The sequence below is a fragment of the Myotis yumanensis genome, unplaced genomic scaffold, assembly GCF_028538775.1.
Source record: "Myotis yumanensis isolate MYYU_CA2020_CCGP unplaced genomic scaffold, mMyoYum1.0.hap1 SCAF_12, whole genome shotgun sequence".
NCBI classification, from domain to species: Eukaryota; Metazoa; Chordata; class Mammalia; order Chiroptera; family Vespertilionidae; genus Myotis; species Myotis yumanensis.
Window position 1 is genome coordinate 14923188 of NW_027223763.1, and position 21613 is coordinate 14944800.

General features: G+C 40.0%; 1 protein-coding gene across 2 annotated transcripts in view; it reads right to left on the minus strand.

The window, feature by feature from the left end:
- Positions 1–828: 828 nt before the first annotated feature.
- Positions 829–21613, minus strand: part of C5 (complement C5) — a 98038-nt gene continuing 77253 nt past the window's right edge. For both annotated transcript variants that reach the window (XM_070430818.1, XM_070430817.1), the window contains 12 exons: positions 20457–20609; positions 17285–17347; positions 14378–14459; positions 13339–13390; positions 10053–10155; positions 8899–8973; positions 8677–8782; positions 7265–7348; positions 5910–5999; positions 3438–3521; positions 1790–1928; positions 829–1225 (listed from right to left, as the gene is read on the minus strand). In XM_070430818.1, coding sequence (XP_070286919.1) covers positions 1087–1225; positions 1790–1928; positions 3438–3521; positions 5910–5999; positions 7265–7348; positions 8677–8782; positions 8899–8973; positions 10053–10155; positions 13339–13390; positions 14378–14459; positions 17285–17347; positions 20457–20609 — 1170 coding nt within the window. In that variant the 3' untranslated portion in view covers positions 829–1086. The remainder of the gene's footprint in view (positions 1226–1789; positions 1929–3437; positions 3522–5909; positions 6000–7264; positions 7349–8676; positions 8783–8898; positions 8974–10052; positions 10156–13338; positions 13391–14377; positions 14460–17284; positions 17348–20456; positions 20610–21613) is intronic.

Genomic DNA, 21613 nt, shown 5'->3' on the forward strand with positions numbered 1-21613 from the left:
GTTAAACTATACACATCTGAGAAACTCCAACTGCATCCTGTCTTAGTCTTAGAAAGTGAAACCTGACAAGCAATGTGGCGGGTGCAGTGATGCAGAAGAGGGGTGTGCTTACACTGAGAGAGCCTTGAGATGTGGTCACTGACTCTGCCCCTTAATAGGCTGGGAAAATTGCTTCATCTTTCTGAGCCTCCATGTCCTCATCTGTAAAATGGGGATAATAATAATTCCTATACCTTGTGAGATGCTTGAGCCATTACATGGGAATATGTGTGGGAGCTTTAATGTGCTACAAAATGTCACTTAAATGAACATCCTGTTATAATTCCTCTGTTATAAAGCCAAACGAAGGCTTAGACATCTAGTTGGGGGTACAACAAAGGCCTCCTGATTCCTGATTTCACCAGTTGCTGCACTGGGGCCTATCTTCCAGGAGAACAATTATTAGCAAGGGTGAGTTCCTGGGGAAATGAATATGTGCTGGGAGGGAAGGGAAGAAACTAGAGGTCCTGAAAGGGGGAAAGGAGAGGGCAACAGAAGGGGAAGGGCAAAGACAAACTCTCCTACCTTCTCAGTTTGCTGAGGGCTTCAAAGTTAGGCCTTCTTGATTCTCTACTGCTACCTTCTCCACCTCTCAATTTGCCTGTCTTTATGTGGGTGAGGCATAAAATAACATGCTTTTCCGCTTTTTTGCACATTTTGAAAGCAAAGTTAGGCTTTAATGATCAGTTTTCTCTTCCTTGGTATTTTCTTTTAAGCAAGGGCATGTTTTTCTAAGATACCACATTTCAATGGGCTATTCTTTTGTCCCCAGTAAACATTCCTGAGTGGTAGGTTTTAGGAGACGTTCCAATTTATTGCTTCTGGTGTCCAATAACCTTGGAATGAGTACCTGTCTCCATGCCCCCAAGGCCATGTTATTTCAGAATGTTACAGCTCTTAAAACCGTTCTCTAATAAAAGCAAGTGCCACTAATTCTAAGTAAAGTGAGCTTTCCAAATAAGACCAGCTGTGAACGTTTAAAAAAAGAAAAGGAAGAGACTTCAACAACAGGAATTCATAGTGAAAACTGTACACCGATGACTTTTTTCAGGGATTTTCGCAGCCATTTAAAAAGATGTCTTCAGCAAACATATCTAAATTGGCTAAAAATGTTTGGCATGATGGACACCTTGTGTCTGTAGGCCAATATTCAATCCAGGTGGAGGAATCTAAAGGGTAGATGTACCTGCCAAGAAAAAATAAAAACGAAGCGTTTGTGATGATGGCCACAGATAGAGGAGAGCCAAATTTGATTGAGTTCAGGCTGTTCAGGTCCCGGGGGGTCAGGCTGTCGGCCAAACTCTTCTGGACTCGCCTCCCAGTGGGAAGATCCACAGGCCCCTGCTGGTCATGAAGCTGCTTGGAGCTCTCACAGTTAAAGGCAGAAACGACATCTGTTTCAATGTCTATTTTTTTAAAATGATAATAAAAAGTGTATGTAAGCACTTCTCTCTTTACAAACAGAATAGCCTGAGAAATTATTGAGGGAGCAGATGTGGTATAGGGGGTTTGGATAAGCACCCTCAGATTCATCTTCAGACCCAGGCACACGGTTTATCTGTCAGAGAGTCCTCAGTTACCCTAATGGTTTTAAAAATTTCTTTGTTTCAAACTCACATTATTTCACTTTTGCTCCTAATGGTTTGTTTGATTAACAGCAGGGCACATAAGAAACATATAGTGTATTTAAGGATAAATTATACTCAATTTTGGAGGGAAGATCAGAGACTCCAAAATATTGGTGACTTACTTGATACTGAAATTGTGTTTTATCTGGAGAGCTTCTTTACCCATAATTAAATACTGCCTTCCTTTTTGCAGGTTAGCATTAACACAGGTTGCCTTTTTAATGAAGGTGATTTCAGAGTCTTTCTCAGAAGCAGCTTCACCTGAGAGGCATACAAAGAAAGTTATCACATTCCTGTTATGGTGTCACAATTGTATCTCTCTTAAGCATTCCAGTCCCTCAAGGCTATTTATTAGTGTATGTAAATTTATATAGGGAGACTAATGGCTACTGGGGAGCAACAATGTCCATACAGTTAAGGTTTCAGACTCCGGTGCCTAGGTTATACCCCACTCTGCCACTTCCTGACTGTGTGACCTGGGACAAATGATTTTTGCTCTTTGTGTAAGGGCTCAGTCCCCTCATCTGATAAACGGGCATGACAATAAAACCTACCTTGTAGAACTGTTGTGAGATTAAATGGGTTGATATATGAAAAATGCTTAGAAATACATATACAGTAAGCACTAGATATTTGCTTATCATTACTCTTGCAGAACCAGGAATTAAAAGAACCTCTCTCTAGTTGAACAATATTAATCTCCACAGTTGTATAGCAAAATTAAAAAGTAGTTGGTAGCTGGCAATGGGAAACTTTGTTAAAAAGTGTGAGACATGTAAAAGACTTGGAACACCTAAAATATCTATCTTCCCGTTACTCCCATTATACTTGAACTTCTACCATGATATTTCGCTCCACATGTCTGTCTCCTCAGCTTGGCTGGGAATTTCTTGAGGCAGAGACTGGGTCTAATTCACTCTTATATATTCAGGACTGATTTCCAGTTAGCTGTCAAACTCTGGCAGAATCATCCTAATCAATAAATCCTGAAAGACTTCTGAATATATTGATAAATAGTATACAATAGTAACTGTGTAAACAATCAACTTTAATTAGTAATACAAATTCTAATATACACACATTAGTTCAAGCTAATTTTCTTGGGCTTTTCCAATGACTTCCTGTCGTAGCAACATGTAAACAACGTTCTCAGTACTAATTGCCAGTTCAGTCCCTGTCATCGTTAGCAGAGTGGCTGTGTGGTGCCTTACCATTATTTTAAAAAGCCTTTTGTTATGGAAAATTTCAAGCTTATTCAGGTGAAGAGAGAATAATTAATTAACCTCAGCGTCAACAATCACTAATCTGTTTATCATTTATATCCTCACCTACTCTAAGCATCCTGTGTTTTAGGAGAAACACCAATTTATTATCCTTGAACCACATAGTTGCCCTTGATTCTAAATAGTTTGTTTTTATTTTGGTTTATTATTAGTGTGCAGAAATTCTTGTGTAAGTTATTAAGTGTGTGGTGCTTTGATATTTTTATAAATTAAAAATTTACACATATTAAAAATGAATCCAGAGTGAAGAGATAACAAAGTATGCAAAATTTTCTTACACCAAGACAGTTTTCAAAAATAATTATTTATTTTAGTTGCCCATTTCCTTTCTTTAAAAAAATGTGTCTCCCTAAATAGAATATAAGCTTCATAAAGACAGTAACTCTGGCTTTGTTATACAAGTTGTATTCTCTGTGTCTTATAAAATGTCTGGCGCATAGTAAGTACTAAATCTTTGTTGAATGGAAAAATGAATGAGTATTCTCACCAGCTTTGTAGACATCCAGGAGGGTTGCAGTATACTTGACAAAAACATTTTCTTCAGTGAGGGATGTGATACTAACTTTATAAGCTGGTAAAAAAAAAAAAAAAAGAAAACAACAACAGTTCATGCTAAATACCACGAATGCCATGTCCAATAGAGACCAGAGTTTGTCAAACAAATGAGAAATAAAGCATGGCCAGCTCTCTACCCTGAGGTAGATCTTATTTTTTCCAAAAAGCCTTCTCAAAGGCTTGGAAGTCTGATTCTACTGATTATTACTCTAATGATTCATTCTAAGTAGAATCATTAGCCCTGGGCACTGTTATAGAACAGGCTGACTAGGATAAGAACAATAGTAAATTAAAGAAGCACACAAAACAAACAAAATGAGACTTTGTTAGATATAAAGTTCAGATTTGGATCCTGTAAGATTAGTGGAGTCAAGCTCATGGACCCTGTGAAGAGCCCCTTCCTTTTCTGCACAAGCACGGAGGGGACCCTTTAGTTATCATTCAGGCCAGCCTTGGGAGCCTCCTTGCTCTCTTGCTTCCACTGGCTTTGATTTTTGGTTTTTGATAGGATTCTGTTTTCTGATTCATCTTTGCTTGGATTGGCAACTTTCTGACATAAGCCACTCCCAATGCTGTTTCTCTTCAGGCATCAATGTTTAATCCATGGTGTGTTTGACCTCCATCCTGGAATGACCAGCTTGAAGGGGTCCATTCCTTCCATGTGGCCTGAGAAAGGATCCTTTAGTTTTGCTCTTGATGTGGTTGAAAGTTTTGTCCATTTTTGAGATCCTAGCTAGCTAGCTAGATACCAGAAACCTATTTTAACACAGAAAATAAATGCAATCTGGATTTAGTTTATTACTTTCAAGAAAAGACAAAATAGATGAATGAATGGACTCATTTTTTGGGTGCGGGGGGAAAGGCTGTGTAAATTAGTCACTTAAAATAAAAACTGTGCTGAATTTCGGATTCATAAATCTTTATGGTAGATATGAGCAATGTATTTACTATTTTATTTTGTTTCTATCCTGTTATTCCGGTAAAAACCAATAATCTCCCAAAGAGCCAGCTAAGTTTCTTTTTTTAAGTAATAAACTAAATCAAGATTGAATTTATTCTGTGTTAAGTAGGTTTCTGACATTTAAAAGTTTAAATAGTTCTAAAATGGAAGGAAGAAATAATTTAATGAAATTTTTGTTTGCTAAAACAATATGGTATTTTCTTCAGGTCTCAATCTATTTTAAAAACTACAGTGGGTGTTGGCTGAGTTGGGCCACTTTTTAGCTTTAGAAAAAAGAAAGAAGATGAATTAGAAAGAAAGAAAGACTATAACCACACAAAATTCATTCTGATGGTTGTATTTTCATTGAGAGAATTCAGTGTAATATAATGGCAATCATATTGGAGACCAGGATACCTCCTAGTTCTACTACTTAACTTCCTGTATGGCTTTGAGAAAATTATTTCATTTCCCTGAGCCTCAGTTTTTTTCACTAGTAAAACAAAGATAATATTCTGTTACCTCAAAGTAATATGAAAAGTTCCTCAAGAAAAGATATGAGATAGTGTACAATATCCAGAAATAAACATGAGAAAGTATGGATAAAAAATAAAGGAGCTAATTCCATGAGGGACTTGAGATAACACAAAACTGTACTTGGGCATTTATTTAATTTAGAGCTGAGCTCTGAAAAACCAAGAGATGCTTTTTTTTTTTTTTTTAAATGGAGAGTCTCAAACATGGATTTAAATTCTATATATATTAAAATTATTTAGTATTGATGTTTTACTATGTCTTTGAAGAGATCTAAAAAAAAAGACACCCAAATCCTAAAACCACTTTTGTCTCCACCTCTGCTCCATCAACTGGAAGAATAGAGTAAGTAGTGAAATCTTACATCTTTGTGATTTCTCAGAAATTCTCTTTGAGCCCTGGCTGGGTGGCTCAGCTGGTTGGAGGGTCATCCCATGCACCAAAGTATTGCAGGTTCGATTCCCAGCCAGGGCATATACTAGTACATATCTGGGTTGCGTGTTGGATCCCCGGTAAGGGTGCATATGAGAATCAACCAATCTATGTTTCTCTCACACATCGATGTATCTCTCCCTCTTTCCCTTCCTCCCTCTCTTTCTAAAAATCAATAAAAAACATTTACTTTGGTGAAGACTGGAAAACATTGTCTTTGAATATGTTTAAGCACCTTTAATTCAATGGGATATATGGGGGTAAAGTATCTTGGCTAGGTGTGCACGTCACTTCCATCATTGTTAATGAAAATCATGTTTCTTGCTGAAGGATAAATAACTTTGCATGTTAATGCTAAAAACTGCTGTCATTTTTCTTCAAAGAAATACATGTACTGTTGTATCCATATAATCAGTACATAAAGTTACTGATCTTCCTGATTTTGTATTCATAAAATGTCATGTTCAATGGAACTATATATTAAACTTTTGAACTTACCATATGCAATCTCTGGTTTACATGCTGTTTCTTTTCTAGTATCTGCAGAGATTGTCAAATCCAATTCTGGCTGCATTTGTCCACAGTCAGCTGGATTTTGTGAAAAATGGTAAAAGATTAATGCAAGGAAGCAGACACTCTCCATGGGAGTAAACACAGTGCCCATGAGCCCTGAGACAATCAAATATAATCTTATATATACCAGATTCCTAAGACCCGTCTATTTTCTCCTCTTCCATAAAGTGAAACATTATATAAAGCAAAAACAAAATAAATAAAAACAAAATTTTGACCATGGGACTTATTCTTAAAATGAATAGTCACTTCACATTCAGCTTTTCAGAAATGTAGATGCTTCCACTGAAGAATGGAGGAAATTTTCCCATTTTAAGTATAATAAAAAATCCCTTGAAGGAACAAAATGATAACTTCACTGATTTACAGATATAAAATGATGCAACAAGTACCCAAGAAATATGTACATAGTAGAGGCCCGGTGCACTGATTCATGCATGGGTGGGGTCCCTCAGCCTGGCCTGTGCCCTCTTGCAATCCGGGACCCCTCGGGGGATGTTGGACTTCCGGGGAGGAGCCCCAGCTGGGGCAGGGTGCAGCTCCGCTGCTGCTCATTCTGGCTCCCTGATGTGCCCGCCACTGCCACTGCTGCTTGGTAGCGCTTCCTGCCACCACAGCTGTGCTCGCCAGCCATGAGCCTGGCTTCTGGCTGAGTGGTGCCCCCACTGTGTGAGAGCACTGACCACCAAGGGGCAGCTCCTGCGTTGAGTGTCTGCCTCTGGTGGTCAGTGTGTGTCATAGCGACCGGTCGACTGGTCGTTCCAGTCTTTCAGTCATAATGGTCACTTAGGCTTTTATATATAGAGATTAAAGATTTAGAAAAACAAAATAAAACCAAACCAACCCCAACCCTCATGGAGTCAGTTGATTATTTGTGAGTTCTGGGTCTTTTTCTTGGCCAAGAAGGCTGTCTTGGATTTATAAAAGATTGAAGGGAGAATTCATTGACTGGGGAGGAATAAGGGAAAGAAAGGGGAGCCTCTATTCTGTAAAGTTGTGGACCTATTACATGAGAAAGACCAGGTGAAAAGTAAGAATTTCATATCCTGTTATCCCTCTAATAGTGAACAACTATCTGTACCGTAGAAAACATCAGGTTGTTCAGAAGTTGTTGAGAAGTAGCTTTATAGTGCTCAAGGCATCAGCTTTCAATGATCAGAGATTGCATTTTTATTTCTGATATACCACAGTTTGTCAGATAGCTTCTCCCAGAATAGCACCAGATTATGAGTGGCTGCTTTAAACACGCATGCATCCTAAACATGTTAAATGACATTTACCTTCTACACATTTGCACGTTGCTCCTTCACAGACTTTCTGAAGTTGGCTATTGGAGGTACTATAAAACATGGTGCACTTTTTATCTGTGGCAATGAAAGCATGGTTAGGAGAGGGGGCTTGGTCAGTGTACAACACATTTACCACCCTGTGAATCTCGCCTGTGGTGTCTTGGAGATCACCAATTCCAAAACCTTCTTTGGTAGGTAAGGCTCATGGTGATTAAATTTTGAATTGGTTATCCTAGCATGGCCCCTCAAAATGATCTTCCCTTTTGTGCTTGAAATTTTACTGTTCAATATTCTTTCTTAGAATGAAAATATTTGGTGCTTCCATGAATGAAAGGAAATATACTATGTTACATGAGAGTCTATTGAAAGAATTATAATTGTCTAGGCTGGAGAAGAAAACAAGTGTGTGTGTGTGTGTGTGTGTGTGTGTGTGTGTTTTATTTCTGAAGGGGAGGTGGGGTTAAGTATGTTCTATGTGATTTCAGTAGTTAAAACTAGAATGAATGGGTGTCAGAGTTTGGTTCACTCTAAAATTTTTCTAAGACGTACAACTGTCCAAAGTGGAGTCATCTGTCCTGTGAATCAGAGAGCTCTCCAATCACTTAATATTCTCCGAAGTGGCCAAATGTGGGCCATTCATTCAACATTTATCAATACACATTATGTACCTGACACTGTGTTAGATACTAGGGACACAACAGATGAAAATATTCCATCTGGGGCTGGTGAGAAAGATACGCAAACAAATAACTACAATGCAATGTGAATGTGGCAACTACTCTAATAGAGTTCTCTGCAAAATATGATGAGAATATAGTTGGAGTAGAAGTTGATTCTGAGAGAATTTAAAAAGTTGTAGACTAAATGGACTTCTCTAAAAAGGAGAGGTTCAATGAAAATGAGGCAAATAATTTAAAAGCTGGGAATAATCTGCCCTGGCTGAAGTTCTCAGTGGTTAGAGAGTGTTGCCCCACGCACCAAAGGGTTCCAGGTTCAATTCCTGGTCAAGGGCGTGGGTTGCTGGTTTTATCTTCCCTCCCTCCCTTCCCCCTCCCTCCCTCCCTCTCTTCCTCCCACCCTCCTATCTTCCTTCCCTTCCATTCTCTCTGAAAATCAATGGGAAAACTATCCTCGTATAAGGATTAACAAACAAAAAGAAAAAATAAAAGAACTGGGAGCAAACTAATCCAGTTATTTTTTAAAACGAAGAAATGAAGGGCCAGAGAGAGGAAATGATTTGCTCAAAGTCATGCTGTAGTTTGTATGTGTAAGTTGGGACTTTTGTGAAGAGTAAGTCCTCAAGAGGCAATATATAACATTTACAGGCCTCTAGTGGATTTCTAATGGTTCTGTAATGAATACAAAGTAGTCCTCTGGAGAAATTTCAGAGTAGAGTTGGTTACCTGGTCTGTGGTATTCATACACTGTGAAAGTAGCAGGATTCAGAAACCCAACTTGAAAAAGTTCAACTATCCGAAATCGAACGCAAACAAACTCATTGGAAGGAATCTGTTTGGCAAATTCAAGGTTTAATGAAATTATGAGAGAGAAGAAACTGATAATATTTTAGCTTGTACATTTTGAATAGTAATAGTAAATAAAGAATGATGGGAGGTGGAACTTACCGAATTCAGTTGCAGAATAACATGCCCATCTTTGATTTGGTAGTCAGTTAATACTTGATCCACCCCTTCTACAAGCTAAGGGAGGAAAGAGAAAAGCTTGAATTTAATTTTATGATCTTTTTGTTTAAATGCATTCACTCGGTAATGAGATGTTAGATAATGGTGACATAAACCACTATTAAAAAAAGTGGGGCTCCTCCTCTTGAAAAAGTTGGAACATGCTATCACATGCACTCACAGTTTTTGTGCCATGGAAATATATGTCCTCACTTTGTTAGCATAGATAGTGAGTTAGTTAGAAAAGGGAGCAAATGAAATCAGACATTAAGCCTGATTCACTAGGGAGCTGAATTGGACATTAAGTCTGATTCACTCTGAAGCAGGAAGATAGGCCGGATTACTGAGGGAGGGATAAATAAGGCAGGTCACTAGGTGTATATGCAGTAGAAGCCAAGATGGCGAAGGGAAAGGAAAGTTCATGCACAGTAGAAACCAGATGACTGCAGAACTTTGGAGCACTTGCAGTAGGAGCTAAATGAACTATAAAGGGGTGGAGTCTAGCCTGGGAAAATCTGGGAAAAGAATCAGATTGGATAAGGGCATGGAACGCCAGAAGATCCAGGAAAGGAATTGGTTAGGAGGAGGGACCAACCCAAGCCTGGGAAACCCAGGAAGTAGATTGGAGAGATGAAAGCAGGCCTGCTCCTTCTGAAAACCAAGAAAATATATGGAAGATTATCAAGGCTCTCGGAGCAGTTGTTGTTAAAGCCTGCCCACCCTCTACATCAAGCATGTCTAACTAGCAGCCTGCGAGTAGCATGCCTTGTTTATTTGGCCTGTGTTAGCCTTTGAGTTTGACATGCTTGCTCTACATCCATAAGGGCTTGTTGTATCCCTTCATTCCAATAAATCTTGCCACTATTAAATTTCTCCCACATGTGTGCCTTTGAAATTCTTTTCTCACTGCACTGCAAGAACTCATTTACACCAGCAATAACTTCACTGAAAAATCAAAATTTAGGCAGGTTGTTGGTTTGGAAAGAATATTCTGGGTGATTCTTTGAAAGTGACATATTTGAGTTAGAGGAAATATCTTTGTAAAATAATGCAGTAAAGAAAACCAAGAATTCATAACAATATACAAAAAGATTTACAGCTCTTAAGTCTTCTGTGTTTGCATTGACTCCAGTAGGCAAAGAGATATCCATCACTGCATGGGAGGACCCGGATGATGATTCTTCTTTACTGTGTTTGTAGCTAAAATAATTAGAGATTATAAAATGGAGTAAATAAATAGATAAGATTCTTTAAGAAAAGGCTACGTTCCTTGATAGGCTTTCATGTTTAAAGTTGGATCTCCACCACAACATATGCATGTCAATCTCTGAATTTTTAGTTTCAAGAGGCCTTTTAATCATCTATAGCAGTGGTTCTCAACCTTCCTAATGCCGTGACCCTTTAATACAGTTCCTCATGTTGTGGTGACCCCCAATTTCATTGTTACAAATTGAACATAATTAAAGCATAGTGATTAATCACAAAAACAATATGTAATTATATATGTGTTTTCCGATGGTCTTAGGCAACCCCTGTCAAAGGGTCGTTCGACCCCCAAAGGGGTCTCGACCCACAGGTTGAGAACCGCTGCTCTATAGTAACTCTTTACTCACTTCACTAATAATCTCAATAGAGCTGGTAGAATTCATAAAAACCATTCAGTCCAAGCTCTTAACTACTTGAGGAAACTGAGGGTGAGAGTAAGGCACCTGACTGAAGATCAGTTACATTACTGGTTCACCTCAGAGCTGCATTTTAGTTCTCATTTTAGTTCTTTATCTAACAGAGCATATTCAAAGAAGAAAATTAGTTGTATATTGTAAAAAGACTCAATAAGCATGGTCAGGAAAATACTGGAAGGAAATATACTAAAATATTAGCAGCTATTTTTTCTGCATTGTGAGATTACAAGTGTGATTATTTCTTTTCCATGCTTTTCTCTATTTTCTAAACTTTCCACAAAAGGCAATTTATTTTTTAAAAAATGTATGGTTTTTCCCCCCCCATTACTGTTTATCCCTCTATGCCCTTTTCCACTTCGACCCACCTCCCTCCCACTTCTGCAATCACCACACTGTTGTCCATGTCCATGAGTTCTCTTTTTTATTTTCTTTTTTTTTCTCACTCTCCCCACCAGAGCTGTCTGCCCACTCTCTATGAGTCTGTCTCTATTTGGCGTGGTAGTTCAGTTTGTTCATGAAATTCTACATATGAGTGAAATCATTTGGTACTTGTCTTTCTCTGACTGGCTTATTTCACTTAGCATAATGTTCTTCAGGTCCATCCATGCTGTTGCAAAGGGTAAAAGTGTTGGTAAGGATGTGGAGAAAATGGAACCCTTGCGTGCTGTTGTTGGGAATGCAGATTGGTGCAGCCACTGTAGAAAGCATTATGGAGTTATCTCAAAAAACTAAAAATGGAACTGACTTATGTCCCAGCGATTCCACTTTTGGGAATTTATCCAAAGAAACATGAAACACTAATTCAAAAGAATATGTGTACTTCTATGTTTTTTGCAGTGGTATTTACAGTAGCCAAGATATGGAAGCAGCCCAAGTGTTCATCAATAGATGAGTGGATAAAAAGCTGTGGTACATTTACACAATGGAATACTATTCTGCCATAAAAAATGTTTTAAGGACTATCCTTTGTCTAGGAATTGTGCTTGTGGAACATCTAAGGAGTAAAGCAAAGGGAGTAAAATGGAAGATTTGCTGTTTTGTGGGGGGTTTTTTCTGGTAAGAGAGAAAAGAACACTGAGATGGGGATTCGGGAAACTTGGGTTTTATCCCAGTTCTGCTGAGAGTTTTCCACAACCATCTTCCCATTTTAGAGCTCATTTTCTTATTTCTAAAATTAACTATGAAGAAGTATAGACTTGTGTTTTAAATTTATCTTTAAAATTCCAAAGTTTTAAGTAGAGTTAGAAGATTAAAAATGGAACAAGCTGGTGGGTCTGAGACTGGGGACAGGGGCATAATGTGGTTCTGCAAAGATTGATTCCAGGTTCTAGCTTCACCTCAAGGTGCTTCAGAGGTAGCTGGGCATTCAAGAGTAGAGCTTGGGCCCTGACCAGGTGGCTCAATTGGTTGGAGCATTGTCCCAGACACCAAAAAGGTTGTGGGGTTGTTTCCTGGACAGGGCACCAACCTAGGTTGTGGGTTCCATCCCTGGTCAGGGCACACAGAGGAGGCAATAATCAATGTCTGTCTCTCTCTCTCTCTCTCTCTCTCTCTCATCAATAAACATATCCTCAGGTGAGGGGTGGGGGGAAGAGTAGAGGTTGGAAGAACAGTCAGGATTAAAGGAAGAAACTGGGAAACCAGCTTTATAAGAGGGAAAATGAATTGATCTCACCTAAAGGAATAAGTATTAGTGAAATGGGAGGTATTTGAGTTAGTGAGTTGGCAGAGGATCTCTGGTCCCCAATCACACTTCATAGAGCATATATGAAGCAGACCCTATTTAAAGTTCTAAATGTATTATTTACCATAATAATTTAAAATATTGTAAGATTTCTGGTTTATAAAAATTTTAACTCCATTCCTCACCAAGTTAACAATTTAAACAGAATATAAAGCAACTTGGGATGTAATATGACATCTGGACATGTCCCTAATTGGATGGGTGAGTGTCACCAGAAGCAGAGAACTCTTGCTCACAGATGCAAATACTTTGTCAACAGGATGGAAAGGGGCCTCCTGAAAGGAAAGTTTCTATGAAAAGTTGCTGGAGCCTTGATGACTGATTACCATGGTGACGGTTTCAACCACAGAACAGAAACCTTTCTTTCAAGAAGCCCTTTGCCTGCTGCCAAAGACAGCACACTTTCCCAAAGGCATTTTGTTCCAAGAGAAGGAGAGAAATAAAATCCTTTTTTTCTTTTCTTATGAATGCAACAGAGATGTTGTAAAAAGCTAAGTACACGAAAGAGGCCCTCCGAACACAGAAACTGTGTGCTGGCATTTTTTTTTTTAATCAGGAGAGAGAATATTAGGAGGCAAAGAATTCTTCACATGATTCAGTACTACACAGTTACTTATCCAATGTAACTTCAGCATTACAGAGCCAAAAGCATATTCCATCTGGCTTTTTTGAACATTCTGTCCCCAGTTTACAAAAAAAAATTAGTGTGTTTGAAAGACAAAAAAAAATTAGAGTGTTTGAATTAGAAAATGGCCAAAAACAGGAGGAAAAACTATATATGAGCAAAAAATGAAACTTGTCTGTATAGTAAATAGCTATTTAAAAATACCTGTTATGTTCTACATTTGAACAAGTGAACAACTTTGCACCTTAAAATTAAAAAAGATGTAGAGCAATAATATAATGGTAAATGTGAGATCTTGAAGTATACAGTTCCTTCTGTGGAAATGCGCTCACCTGGCACATGCTACTAGGCGCTTGTATTCCGAGGTGTCTCTGAAGTTGGATGCTGGCACACACAACACACAAACAAGCAAACAAACAAAAAGGAGAATAAGCTGTTTTTAACTGTTTTGAACTCATCTGAACAGAATCATTAATGGGCAGGTCTCTGAACACACTTAAAAGTTATTTGTGATTTGGAAGTTGGCACCTGTGGTGATTTTAATGAAAATTCATGGCTACTGACAATACCAAGAAGTCTTTAAATCATTAGAACAATATGTTGCTCTCAAATAACTTATAATTTAAGGAAGGAGTCATTTAAGGTAAATATGTATTGGTAACATGCTTGGGGGAGGTTGTAGGTAGAAAAAGCAGATGCCTGGATTCATGGGTAGTTGGAAGGTTTCGTGTAGGAAGAGGCCTCTGAGCCACACAGGAAAGCCATCAGGACAGAGGAGTACCACACACCCCTACCCTGGGGTCACGCTTAGAGGAGGACTGGAGTGCACATGTGGACTCGCTTTTGGACTAAAAAGGGAGAACCAACCCACCAGACGAGGGATATGAAGGCCACACATAGAAGAAAGGGTACATTAATAAAAGGCCGTAAGTACTGGAGAGGCCAAATTGAAGATGGAGGCAGAGAAATGTGTATTTGTCAGAACCCTTGGAATACAGAAAGGGTAAGGGGTGGAAATCCAACAGGATCATAGGGAAATTCAGGGTTCTAGAAAGGAACATTGACACTAAAGTAACAGAAATTCAAATATCTGAAATTAGCATCCTTAAAGAGTAAATTAGTCAAAACAATTTCTTGATCAATAATGCATACTTTTAGCTTAGTTATTGTTACTTAATACCAGTTTCTAACTATTATTAAGGAGTTATTTCTATTATAATAAATGGCAGTAATGTTTACTCTGATGTCAATCTGCTAAAGAATTTGACGAGGAAATTTTTATTTTGAGGCCAGTACATTTTCCCATTCAGTGAAGCTCTAAGACACTCTTTATGCTTAGGCAAAATTATAGTGTAAATCATGCTGTTTTACCGTCTATGTCCTGGGCGTCAATTTTCAAATGAAAGCTGCAAAATTCTTCAGAAGTACCAATTTTGTGAACCACAGTTGCTACCTGCATTGGGACAAGTAAACAAGATTATATTTAAAGTGGGAAAGTGTAAAAGGTATTCTGGGAGGACTGCTGTTGTAAATGGGATGCTTGAAGTATCATTTTCAAAATCCAGTGCAAATGGTGTACGATCAAGACCCATTTTCCCAGCAGCTGGACTTCTGGCAAACTCCACAACCTGAAACATAGCTGAGAAGCCCAAATTAAGCAAAAACTTCCAGGTAGAATCTTGGTCCAAATTCTATGCAGTTAAATCTGAGCAACTCACTCTTCCTAAGATGTTCATCTTTGAGCTTCTACACTCCAATTTTACATATAACAGTACAAGAAAGTGTGATTTTCTCCTTGTCCACATACCACCATGGTAAACAAGAAATTATGGGTGTGTATGGATGGGCAGGGTTGCTGCCAGAAGTAGGTTTATTGAAGCAACTAGAAGTGATAGAAAGTGGACAATCCATGCCCTGCGCATGCAATGTGATAAACAGTCTTTGAAAGAATCAATGTATCCTATATAATAAAAGGATAATATGCAAATTGACCGAACGGCGGAATGACTGGAACGCCTGTGGCCCCTCCCCCTGGCCGGCCCTGCCCCTGAGCGGGTACCCCCATTCTGATCAGGGGTGGGGCTGGCCAGCAAACCACCCACAGCCCCTCACCCCTGCCGGCCCCACCCCCGAGTAGGTGCCCATACCCCGATCATGGACGGGGCCGGCTGGCAAACTGCCCGTGGCCCCTCGCCCCAGCCAGTCCATCCCCGATGACTGTTATCGGGGGCGGGCTGGCTGGACCCCACCAGTGCACGAATTCGTGCACCAGTCCTCTAGTATCTGTGTGTGTGTGTGTATCCTATCTAATAAAAGAGAAACATGGTAATTAGCATACGACCGCTATCCTTTTCATTGGCTAATCAGGGCGATATGCAAATTAACTGCCAACTAAGATGGCGGTTAACCGCCAACAAAGATGGCGTTTAATTTGCATATGTAGGCACAATGCAGGGAGGCGAAAGGGAAAGCAGGAAGAAGCCCCCTGCCACTGATAGTGATTGGAAACCCAGGGGGGAGCCCTGCCCCCCAGCCATGATTGGAGAATCGGGCGCCTTTGCCACCCTGGCCAGTGATAGCGGGAAGTAGGGGTGGAGCCAGCGATGGGAGCTGGGCACGGGAGAAGCTGGCAGTCCCGGGAGCTAGGGGTCCCTTGCCCGGGCCTAAAGCAGAGCCCACGATTGTGGGGCCGCTGCAGCTGCGGGTCCCCGCTGCCCAGGCCGGAGCCCGTGTGATCGCGGCGCTGCTGCAGCCGCGGGTCCTCGCCACTGCCCAGGCTGGACGCCTCGGCCAGCCTCACGCAGGGCCCTGTCAAGGGTGTCTCTATGCCACACCCCATGCTTTGCTCTGCTTCTCCAGCAGGGTGGCCAAGGCCACAGGAGCCCTGAACCTCCCCCTCCTGGGACCTTCCAGATCTCTGCTTCTTCTATGGGATGGGAGCAAAGCCCTTTGGTTTAGTACACGTAGGCTAGGCTCGCTCCAAAGAGCTTAAAGCAAACAAGGAAACCAAGAGATATTCAGTGTCCAGCCCTAGATGTCTTAGCCTGAGTTTTGGCTTCCACAGACCTATCCCTCTCCACCCACCTCTCAAGAGGTTAGAGCACCAAAGGTGAGGAGAGTAAGGAAGACATGAGGACCCCAAGCCTGGGCCCTGGTGATGATGGGAAAGCTGAGACACAACCACCTTAGACACCTGCCCTCAGCTCCATGGAGATATTCACAAGGAAGATTTCTACTAGCCTCTAACCTTCCAACAAGAGGATCAAGGCTGGGCTGAGGGACACCCTCCTCCTGTGCACGAATTTCGTGCACCGGGCCACTAGTATATATATATATATATATAAAAGCAAAGCGACCAGAAAGAACAGAATGACCAGAACGACCGGCTGCTACGATGTGCACTGCGGCCAGCCAACCTCCTGTGGCCCCTCCCCCCCATTGGCCCACTCTGATTGGGTCCCGATTGGGGGCAGGGCTGGTGAAAAACCTCCCACAGCCCCTTCTCCAGGCCAGCCCAGCCCCGATCGACCCTGATCGGGGAGGGTCAGCCAGACCCCACCTGAGCACAAATTTGTCCACTGGGCCTCTAGTTAAAGATTAAAGTATAATTAAAATAATCAATAGAATGTTAATTTATGCTCAGAACACATATTTCATTTTATTGTAGTCATTTAGTGGCAAGTTTTCCTAAGCTGTTTACGAATGTCTATGTAGTCTATAGCTAAAATAAAAGAAACTTAAGCCCTTACATATATATATATCAATCCCCAATGATGCTGTATAAATAAGATGTGACTATGTTACTAATCATAGAAAACATGAATACATGTGTATGCATATACATATGTAAGCATAGGATTATATATGTACAATATACATATACATATGTAAACACAAAATTATACCTTCATAATATATAGGGTGGGGCAAAAGTAGGTTTACAGTTGTGAGTATGTGAAACTGTTTATTCTTGTATTATTAGTTATTAATTGTTATATTATTTTCCATACAAGGAACTGTAAACCTACTTTTGCCCAACTTTGTATGTATAATTATATACAGACTATATACTTACAAGGTTTGAAAATAGCCATTTTCAAAAAGAAATTGTGAGGACAGCTACTAAGATATCTAAAAAGAATTAGATAAATGAATCCCACTTAAGTCATAGTTACCAGAGCACAGATTTTTTTAACTTTGTGGCAAAAAAAGTTATTTTATGTTACTTAATGCTTGCACATAACTCCCAAATAAGTCAGTTCTGAATGAAATACTTACATGCACTGTAGCCAAGCCACTGCTATATCCACTACGGACAATGAGGTCATCATTGAGAGGCACCTAGAAAGGTGGATGGAGAAAGCATGCTTTCTTTTATTATTTAAGAGGGAGAGAGGAGAGCAATGAAAATAATGAGCTGACACCTGCCAGCTTCCTCTCTCAAAGCTCTTGTGAGATTAAATGGATAAGGCACTGACGATCCCATGCACATAGTAAAAAATCCTGGAATTTCCTTTCGCTTCCACATGTAAATAAGGTTTCTGAAATAGCCTAAGTAAGCCATCAACACCAACATGTCAGAAGTCACTTTGGTTACATTGTCATTTTTTTTATGGTCTGGTAAAACTGGATCTTCACCTCCTTTGCCAACTAAATAAATTCCTTTCAGTGCCTAGCATCCTATGTGCCAAAGGAGATCCTTTTCATTAGCAAGAACAGGGAACCTCAACATAACTCTAAAGAAGGTGTAATCTATCTTTGTCCCTCCCACCTCCTGCTTTGCACACCTCTTTCACCTCCTAATGGTTTGTTTTCTCTACTTTCTCTGGTCTCTTTTAATAGAAACCTTGGCACCTCACCCAAACTCACTAGTAGCCCACCCAAGCCTGCCAAATCCTTAGGTGCTTCTGCTCTTTTTCCCACTCTGCTAGGAGGAGACTTGAAGATATGAACTGAGTTAGTTCTCCTTCCAGAGAAAATCTATCATACGAATGTTCTCCAATCTGTGCAAAGCATGGGAGAGATCATTTTGAGCAAGAGGCCTGAAGAGTTGGTTCTTTGCTCACTCCAAGGCTGCATCCAGCCTGTCTTTCCCTTTACCTATCACCCTAGAGCAGTGGTTGGCAAACTCATTAGTCAACAGAGCCAAATATCAACAGTACAACGATTGAAATTTCTTTTGAGAGCCAAATTTTTAAAACTTAAACTATATAGGTAGGTACATTGTTATTAACTTAATTAGGGTATTCCTAAGGCTTAGGAAGAGCCACACTCAAGGGGCCAAAGAGCCGCATGTGGCTCGCAAGCCGCAGTTTGCCGACCACAACCCTAGAGCAATAGGGATTCTGTGTGAATGAAAGGTTGTCAGGCCTTCCTCAAAATTTTAGTAAATGTAGGTAAATAGGCCAGCTTTCTTGTTCTCCCTGATGGGATATGGCAGCATTTACTGGAAAGCCATTAAATCATGATACTGCAAGAGAGAAGGGTTCTATGGACAAATAAGTGACAATAAGTTTGGCAAATGTACACTCCACTGTGCCCATAGCCCATTTTTCCCCAGAATCACCACACTTAGTCACTTACAGATTAAAGACAAGGGAATCCTGTACTAAAGAACTTATTTAACTTAATTTAAACTAGAGTACCCCACCAAACATTTTTTCCATTTAACACATTTGAGGAAATGCTGGAGTAGAGAATTCCAAACTAGATAAAAACAGTCCAGGTTTCACACAAAGGCAACATCATGAGCTGAGGTTTAAATTATTTTAAGATGACAAGAAGCCCTTATTGGCATTACTCCTATAAGAGAAGAATAATTCCAGCTACCTCAGATGGTGGTCTACCATGCTCTTCAGACCAAGAGCTCCTCATGAGAGCTCAGACCCTTGCTCAGAATGTGAATTTCTGGTGAACTCTAAATGTTCCCAGGGAGAGGTTACCAAACTGAGGGCCAAAACCACAAATGCCTGCAGTGGCCCAGGCACCAAGCAAGGATGGGCATAAGTCAAATACATGCGTCACATGACTGGTGGGGACTGTAACAAATCGAAGAACGCATGCCACTGCTACAGCATCCTATTGCTAGATCTTTGTCTTTTGCATAAGAATTTGAAAATCAGGTTGAAATCTCTGAATTTTAAATATTGGAATATATCTATGTCTACATCTACATCTATATCCACATCCATCTTTATATATATACATATACATACACACAGGGTGGGGCAAAAGTAGGCTTACAGTTGGGAGTGCATGAAACAGAGTTTATTCTTAATGTTATTATTTTTTACCAACGGCCCGGTACACGGACTCAGGGATCGAGTCAAAACTGGCTCTCTGACATCCTCTGAGGGGTCCCAGATTGCGAGAGGGCAGTTCTTGGGTGACACACCTCGGGATCAGGCTCCCTCCTCTCTGGTTCTGAGTGCATCACCCGAGAACCACAGCTGCCAAGTGACCACATCTCGACAGCTCCTGCATTGAGCATCTGCCCACTGGTGGTCAGTGCACGTCATAGCTACAGGCTGGTTGGCCAGCTGCTTAGGCTTTTATATATAGAGATTAATTGTTGTATTATTTTCAATATGAACAACTGTAAACCTACTTTTACTTTACTCTGTATATTTGCTATGAGCTATTAGCTTGCAATTTTTACATTAAATTTTATTTCCCATGCTTATGGCTTTTCACAAACAAATTTGTGGAGAATGTGGACAGTAAGAGTTCCTGGAAACTCTAGTTATTTGTACATTTAAATATATCTTAAAATAATCTAAAATGTGGTAATTAGAAAAATAGGTAATTAAAAAGCTGTATATTGGCAGTTACTATTATTAATAGTTTTTCCAATGTGTCTTTCTCTTTTGAAAATTGTCATAGGCTGTCAAGGTTTTCATTTTTAAAAATGAAGTAGTAGCAAAGGACATGGGCAAGTTGTTGGAGGACCTAAGGGTCAATTCCAATTTAGCCACAGTCTGCATATGTGATTAGGCCAGATGGAACCACTGGAGGACTCCCAAATTTGTCTTTTCTCTTATTCTCCTGCTGTACTTTTGTGCATGCTATTCTTTATGTCTGAAATGTTCTTCCATTTCTTCACCTGGCTAAATTCTTTCAGATTTAACCTGCCCATCTGGATGCCTTTGATAAACTCCTCTTCTCAGCCTGACTCAGGAGGTCCCTCTCTGTCTTTCCGTGCATCTATCAAGGCTCATATTTTTCACTGTTGGTTTAAATGACTGTCCCCACTCCCTCCCCACATACACACAGGTTCTTTGAGCTTTACTTTTGAATCTTTAGTGCCAGGAAAAAGTAGGCACCCCTGCTTAGGACACAGAAGGCACTCATTGTTTAAGTAGTGAATAGATACATTTGTAAAACAAGGGAGGAAACATGATTTCAAAGGTCCCATCCAATTATAAAATATTATAAAACATCTTTCATTTACCTCTACTGGTCTTCCAAGGAAATTCGTCTGTGTTATCTTATAATGATAGAAGTCACCTTTATGCTTGTAAGAAACACTGATATCCATATTCAGTTGGAGTTTTTTAACCAGGAGTGAATATTCTGTCAGGCCCTCGATGGCATTAATTGTATCCTATCAACAAGCAGCAAGGCACAAAAACAGGTTTAGCTTATTTATATGCTCTCTGTTTACAAGTACCCTTTCTTATGGATGGGGCAGTGTTGTCGGGAGATGAAATTTCAACTGAGTGAAACTGGTTAAGGGCCCCCTTGTGGAGGTGGAAGGAAGGTCTCTCCTTCCCCAGAGACAGGAAGGATGTGTGGCTTCAGGTCCAGATTCTCCACAATCCTGAATGTATATGACCACAGGCAAGTTGCTCTTTGAAAATGATTCCAACTCCTTGCATGACTATTTTCTTTTCATCCTTAGGCTTCAGCTTGAAGCCATAAATAAGCTTCCCCTTCCCTTTCTTAAGGTTCCTCCTTCTGCCCTTTAGAGCATTCATCTCAATTTGTAATACTTTTATGCATATTTTCTTGTTGGCCTTCCCCATTGTAATGTAAGAGTCAGAGGGCAAGTATTATATCTTTCCTGGAATCTGTTACATTTAGTAGTACACACATGGCAGATATTCAACAAGTATCTGTTGAAAGGATAAATGGATGAACTTAATTTTTCTGGATTTCCTCTTTCTCATCTATAAAATCAGGAAATGTAACCACATCAGAGTTTTCAAATACATGGCTATCCTGTCTGCCCATGTCTTGGTAGCCAATGCTAACCAATGCATCACTATTTCCTGCTAAGCCTATAGATCAGTGGTTCTCAACCTTCCTAATGCTGCAACCCTTTAATACAGTTCCTCATGTTGTGGTGACCCCCAATCATAAAATTATTTTCATTGCTACTTCATAACTGTAATTTTGCTACTGTTATGAATCGTAATGTAATTATATATGTGTTTTCCGATGGTCTTAGGCGACCCCTGTGAAAGGGTCGTTCGACCCCCAAAGGGGTCGCGACCCACAGGTTGAGAAACACTGCTATAGATGTACCCAAGATGAAACACATTTGCCCCCCAGAATTAGATGACCACTAAAGTAATTCTGAAGAACCCATGTAGCTCTAAGTTTTAT